The 7,331-nt window shown below is 42.8% G+C and overlaps 1 protein-coding gene across 1 annotated transcript; it reads left to right on the top strand.

The window, feature by feature from the left end:
* Window positions 1-5,358: 5,358 nt before the first annotated feature.
* Window positions 5,359-6,774, top strand: LOC108162527 (importin subunit alpha-4-like). The gene is made up of 4 exons (XM_033394095.1): window positions 5,359-5,687; window positions 5,746-6,207; window positions 6,264-6,440; window positions 6,506-6,774. Exons 1-4 carry the CDS (start codon window positions 5,454-5,456, stop codon window positions 6,539-6,541), a joined length of 909 nt encoding a protein of 302 aa, XP_033249986.1. The 5' UTR covers window positions 5,359-5,453; the 3' UTR covers window positions 6,542-6,774.
* The last annotated feature ends 557 nt before the right edge of the window (window positions 6,775-7,331 follow it).

The raw sequence follows: 7,331 nt of genomic DNA, 5'->3' as shown, positions 1-7,331 counted from the left end.
AGCCATGCCACGCTGCTGCACGTCCATCGATTGTATTTTCATTTTGCTTGTAAGCTGCACTATCCTTCAGGACACGCATTGTCTGTCGCCGTCCACTTTGAAAATCGTTCTCCTCGCTTCCGCTTCTGCTTTCGCTTCTGCTTTCGCTTCTCCTGTTGCCACGCCATTGAAAATGTTAAACTTACGCTTATTGGTTCCGTGAGCATGCAGTCCACTACGTAATTACACTAGCCAGCAAGGTGTGGGATCTTAAAGCGCGAAAGTCTGAAGGCCTAGGCCGAAAAGAGCTGTGGAGCAGGGCTTTCAGTTTAATGAATTTCTGTGTGTGGGGGGATAGAAAATAGTACAACACATTCATATCCAGGAGATGCTTTTTCTGACCTGTGACAGCACAGCCTGTCGCCTGACGACTGTCGCCTGACGACTGCCTTCTGACGTGTGCCTCCTCCTGCCTGCCGCCTGCCGCCTGCCTCCTGCCTCCTACGGACACGGACTTGAGCCAGAACGAAAGTGCCTTTTGGGGCATGCATTGGTAAAGGCAAACAAACAGTCAGGTTTATGGCAGAATCCGAGTCCGAATCCAAGCACTTTCTGCTGATTAGAAAAACGTTTCAATAATCTCAACCAACCCCCGGTTTGGTTACTGTCTCTCTCCCTGTCCCTCTGTCTGCACAACAATTGCAGTTCAAGTCTCTGAAAACTTTCAACGAAAATCAACTTGGCCTTGTCCGTAATTAAGGCTTAAACGCCAACAATGAGCGATTGTTGTCCCGGCCCGGTTCGGTTCGATTCGGACCTCCTTAATTAGGAAACTGGCAAACAAAAACGGTTTTTGTTTCGTTTGTTTCGTTTGCTGCTTTGCTGATCAGTCAGATTTAATCAGTGGCCAAGAATACACATTGTTAATGCGGCATCAATATTAATTAAGCTGCTCCCCAGGCATGGGGCATGGGGCAGAGGCATGCCGATCGTCTCTGGCCCCCTTCCCGGGGCTCTGGCACAAATCCGACAGCACTTTGACATCGAACGCGTTCTCAGAAGCCGCAGCATAAGCGACTTGTCAAAGATCCTGCGTCCTGGAGTGCCTGACAGCTGACAGGGTGCCCCATCGAATGGGGCCGCCAATAGTTTGCCGTTGCTGGCCCAGCCTGCCAGTCTGCCTGCCTGGCCACGTTATTAATTATTTCTGCAATTAACGCGTCATTGTTGCTGCATCACGTTGCTTAAATGGCTGCGTAAGCATTTCGTTGGCCCTCGGGGCGCTGTGGGGTGGCTGGTGGGGTGCCACGCGTCATAATTAGCGGGCTTTGTGCGCCTGAGTTCGCTCATTTGGCGCCTTTCAGCCCCTTCTGGCCAGGTTTCGGAGCCCTGGCAGTGGCAATGACGAAGGCAATGGCTTATCCACAGCTCAGCCCGGCCGTAAGCCGCCAAAAGTGTTGCTTATCAGGCCCATGGCAGGAGCCGACACTCAGACAGTTCGTCACATGCAAAAAAAAAAAAGGAGCAAAAACTTGTGCGGGGGCACATAAAAAGTTGACGCAACACGCTCCAAAGACATGTGAACGTTTTATTGGCATTAAGGGATCAAAGGGAGAGGAGACGATGGGGGGGGGGGGGAGGGGTAGATGCAGAGCGAGGAATAAACTCTTTGTAGCGCCCTTGACGCGACGGCCATGTTTGCACAGGCACAGAGGCTTTGGGGCACAGGCACTGGGGCACATCCACGAGCACTTTGCTGGAAATTTTAACGCTGACACAAGAAATATTTCAAGAACATCTCACAAACACGCACACAGGCACACACGCACAGGGCTGGTGAGAGAAAAAGGCATCTAACGGCGACAAAGGCAGTCATAAAGTTTTAGGGCACCCGCTGCGTATACGCAATCAGCTTTTGGCAAACATTTGCCCAAATAGTTTTCGTTTTTAAAGCAAACGCAGAGGCAGCGGCAGCGGCAGAGGCAGAGGCAGCGGCAAAGTAGAGGCTGAGTACAGGATGCTTAGCTCGGCATTTTATTAGCTGCCGGGATGCGAATGCGAATTTAGTCATAAATCTGACAGACGCGCCGCCGCACTGTGCACTGCCGCATGAAATTGAAATATAGTGTGATTTTCACTTTAGCCAGTCGCCGGCATCGTCGAAGCTCTGGCATCCGATGCCCCCCAAACGGCAATGGCAGCGACAGCGACAGCGACAGCGACAGCGACAGCGGCAACGGCAACGGAATTTAGTGTCAAAAGCTCACAAATACCAAAAGTAAGAAGCTGGCGAAAACATGCCCGAGAATCGATAGAGATGGAGTAGAGATGGTTTAGGGATACCCTCTATTGGAATCGAAGGAATCGGTTTGATACACAAATCGGTTAAAAATATGGATTCAAATATAACCAAAAAAAAATATATATATGTAAGTAATAAATAATATATATAAGTAATAAATAATATATATAAGTAATAAATAATATATATAAATAATAATAATAAAAATATATAGAAAATTAAAGATATACAAATTATATTAAAAAAATATATAGAAAATTAAAGATATACAAATTATATTAAAAAAATATATAGAAAATTAAAGATATACAAATTATATTAAAAAAATATATAGAAAATTAAAGATATACAAATTATATTAAAAAAATATATATACAAATATTATAACAAATATAAGAATACAAATTGTTATAAATAAAATATATAAAAATTACTATACACAAAAAAAAATAATAATAATAAAATATATAAATAATAATAATAAAAATATATAAATAATAATAATAAAAATATATAAATAATAATAATACAAATATAGAAAAAAAAATAATACAAATATATAAATAATAATAATAAATCAAATATACATATACAAATTATAATAAATAAATATTAAAAATTATAATAAAAAAAATATATAAAAAATATATAAAAATATATATAAAAATATATATAAAAAAATATATAAAAAAAATATATAAAAAATATATAAAAAATATATAAAAAAATATATAAAAAAATATATAAAAAAAATATATAAAAAATATATAAAAAATAACATACAAATTAATATACAAATTAAAATTTTAAAAAAATACAAAAATCATAATAAATAAAAAGAAAAATATTAAAAATATATCAGGTTTTTGCAGAATGGGAAACAAAAGACTTATGGGTTGTAAAGACCCCTGTACTCCTAAATATAACTTAAATAAATATGATAAAAATATATTAAAGACACGGCTGGCCAAAAAAAGGCAAGTAAATCGGTGCCGTCCTAATTTTTTATGGAACAGCTCGAATTTTTGTAAATGTATGGATGCCCCCTTTACCCCTCCATATAGCATACCCCCAAAAACACTTTTCGATTCCAGGGTACATCAAAACAAAGAGCGGAAGCATTTCCAAGGGAAACCATTATCCGTGGGTTATTTATGACAATTTCCTTATGAGTTCTCCAAAACCCACACCCCACCAAATGATCTTCACCTCTCACCTCTCTGGACTTGTGTGGGTTTTCACTTTCTGAGGCTTTTCCGAATAAATGACGACGGCTTTGGCGCTTGACTTTGCCCCCCACTGGAAGCCGTCGAAGACGCCATCAAGTCTTGCGTGTCCACTGCGTGCAGCGGGAAATGGGGAAATGGGGAAATGGGAAATGGCGAATGGCAAATGCAAAGCGTTTCCTTGCGTGTCCATCTAAATTGTATTATTAGTTATCAGGCGGCGCGTCGTTTGAGCCGCTCGATTAATGTATTTCTATCGTGTCGCATGCCATTTTGTGTTCGCACTGAATATTCCAGCAGCTTCTACTTCTTATTAAATATGCAGAAATATGATTAAAACAGCCGCATTAAATGCAAATAAAAATGGTAGTTATGACACAGCTTTGGGGCATAAAACTCCCCCCCCCCCTCCCTCCCCCTCTCAATCTCTCTCTGTCTTTGAGCCATGAAAAGTTTCAACCGAAACGATGGCATCATTTTGCTCGGAAACTGCTAAAAACTAAGCTTAAATATAAGTAAATAAATATAGTAAATTCCCAATCCAAAATGTAGTTGCCATTAAAGCCATTTTCCAATCTTGATTGTGGAAAATTGTGGGAAAATATTTTGAATTTTTCAGCCGCTCTACTCTGCCCCAACATATATTTATATAAATGTATTTGTATTTGTTTGGATTTTTTCCCCTGTCATGCTCTGGCCATATATTTAATTCGCATGTTTACTTCCAGGACATGTGGCCCGGCCCGGGCCTGGCACATGGCGTGGCACGGCCGAATGGGCAAAAGGCTAAAAATGAAAATATATTTGCAACTAAATGGGCGTGTCAGTCGGTTTGCACCGTGTGTGTGTGTGTGTGTGTGTGTGTGTGTGTGTGTGTGTGTGTGTGTGTGTGTGGTGTGGCAGCGTGCTCATGTCATAATTCTAAAATTTGCGGTTGTCATGGCACGCGGCACTAAAATTATGGCTAATGCACGGGGCATGTATCTTTCTGGAGTCGCAGCGGTGGGGGGCAATTAAAATATCATTGATCTGGGCCCTCCCAATCTTTGTAAGCTGTTTTAAGCCTCTGGTGCAGGCATTTCCATGGAAGGAGGTCACAACGAGAGCCTACGGGGAAGGGAACGTGGCCTCAGATGCAGCTTTGCTTTCATGGCTGTTTCGTTGGGAAAGAAAAGTCTCCCTAGTTGTGCGAAAAGGACTATAGCTCTGGGGAAATAGTCCAAAATATATTTTTGTGAATTTGGTAGAGCGCATTCCAAACCGTATTTAAAAAGTAATATCTCTTAAGGGTCTATGCACAAAATGTTAATATCATATTAATATATAAATATCAATACAAATAAAGAGTGCAAAAGTGAGTGAGTGAATGCGAGTTGGTTTCGATTTGTATTTTTCATTCTTACAAAAATTCTTATTCCTTCTTGTAAATAGTGTTTATCTGTTAAGAATACAAGTATTTATATGGGGAAAAAATGTTGCTTGCTTGGCCTTATTCGTTTGGCTGTGATTGGAGCCTATTGGAGCAATGGCCGAGTGCTCCTCCGTTTTACAATCCGCAGTCACAATTTTGTACACGGTCGCCCAGAATGTTTCTATTTCAACGACAATATACCGTCAATTAAAACACGTACAACAAGTCTGCTTTTTGTTCGATTTGCCTCAAGGCAAAAATAGGAAAAGTGAAATTAAAAATGGCCAGATTTAAGGCTATAAGCATTTTCATAATGCCAGATCTATCCTTAAAAGGGCTAAAATGGCAACACCGCAGCAGTCGCAGCAGTCTGGCAGCGTTTTCCTGAGTCGAGTTTTTCTATCGATAGTTTCAAAATAACTATCGTTCACCTAGAAGGCTTTGGAATTGTAAGAACTTAAAAAAATCAAACATACGTACGTCTGTCTCATTTAGTTCGTTGAAAACTGAGATTCCAGATCATAAAAGTTCCAAAATGTCTGAACTTTCGCAAAAAATTAAAGAGCTACAGCTCCTTGGCAGCAGCCAACCAGAACAGCTGTTGGCCGTTGTCCAGGCGGTCCGCAATCTGCGCTCCTCGGATACACCCCTCAGCGACATTATCCAGGTTTTGGTGGAGTGCCTGAAGAATCAGAATCACCCAACGCTTCAGAGTGCAGCTGTCAGTGCCCTGTTCGACATTCTCATTTTGTCACCAGACCAGACCGAGGTAATCAGGTGCTCAGTGCTCGCCAGAGGAAGGTGCTAATCTTGCGTGCTCTCCTCAGGTCCTTGACGCAGGTGCAGTGCCTGTCTGCATTGAGCTGCTCCACTCTCCCGCTGGGAGTGTGCGCGATGAGATCCTGTTAGTCGCTCTGCTGACTGTGGCCAAAATTGCGCTTACGTCGGAGGAGAACATACAGGTGGTGCTCAACCATGGGGCGCTCTCCTGCTTGCTGGCCCTGCTCTCTCATCCCAATGAGGCCATACGAAAGGCGGTTTTCTGTGTCATAGCGAGCATCGCCGGCGGCAACCAGTCACAAATACAGGCCGTTTTCGATGCGGGTCTCCTGCCGAAAGTGATTGAGCAACTGAGAGAGGGGGAGTTCGAGACGCAGAAGCCGGCCGTCTGGGCCATCAGGGACGTGGCACTTTGTGGCAGCCGCCAACAGGTTTTCGTCATGATCAGTGAGGGTGTCATTCCGCCGTTCTGCGCTCTACTCGCATGCCAGGACACGACCTTGATCGATGTAAGAGATGAGCCTTGGGTGCGGTCCATGTCCTGAAGTAACCATATCTCTTTCAGACGGTGCTTGATGGCTTAAACCAGATGCTTGAAATGGCCGGTGAACATTCGAAGACTGTGGCCATCTTCATTGAGGGTTGCGAGGGTCTGGCCAAGATCAAGAGTCTCCAGAGCCACGGGAATGAGAAGATTTCTGAGCTGGCCAGAAAAATTATCCATGAGTACTTCCCTGATCATGTAAATAGCCAATAGCTAAGCCGGAATGCATTTCTCCTACTGATGGAATGCCTCTCTCTCCACAGATTCACACATCCAGAAACCAGCAGCAGCCCCAATAGAGAGAGCCTGCCAACACTCTACCAAACATAAACAACACACAACGGAACTACCCATGGATGGAACTATAGCCCGACTCTTTGGAGGGTTCCTTCCTCCCTTTTAAGATTGCATTAGAGCCCATTTAGACATGCAGCATGTTGCGACTGCTTACCATTTTCTAGAAATATTATTTTCTGTTTGAAATTGCATTAATCATTGATATAAAGCTTCAATTGTGTGTGTCGGATCCAAATATTATTCTCAGTGTATTCTGTTCGCAGGGTGCCCATTCGTTGCCTTCTTTACCATTTACCGTTGGTTACTGTCCACTGCCTGGACTATTGCTGTGCTTGTTCATTCGCGTTCTCTTTCTGTCCCATTGCTGTGTGGGTGTTTGGGAGAGAGACGACGACTCGCTCAGAGAGGATCAAAAGCGTCGAGATGAAGAGAGCGCGCGTTGAGCCTGTGCTTCTGCTGCAATGTGTGTGCGTTGGAAAGAGAAAGAACGACCACTGTACTCATAATTGCGTTGCACCCAATGAGTGTCGGAGAGCGTGGAATTGGCAATGCTCGGAGAGCGTCAATATATAACTCGGAACTGAAAACCGACTATGGATCAAGATTTAAATAAAGGCTCGGGTCTATACATGCATACATACATGCATACATACATACATATATATTGTATGCTCTGCAGCGTTCGTTGGTTGAGGGACCGCCGGTAATCGTCGTACTATTTGCCCGCCTGTCGGGGCCAATACATAGTTGAAGTAATTTGCCGAGGCTGAGCCTACGGATGAGGCATGTTGG

The sequence above is a fragment of the Drosophila miranda genome, chromosome 4, assembly GCF_003369915.1.
Source record: "Drosophila miranda strain MSH22 chromosome 4, D.miranda_PacBio2.1, whole genome shotgun sequence".
Classification (NCBI taxonomy): Eukaryota; Metazoa; Arthropoda; class Insecta; order Diptera; family Drosophilidae; genus Drosophila; species Drosophila miranda.
Note: the sequence above shows the minus strand (reverse complement) of the source record. Positions and strands in the feature narration are given on the sequence as shown.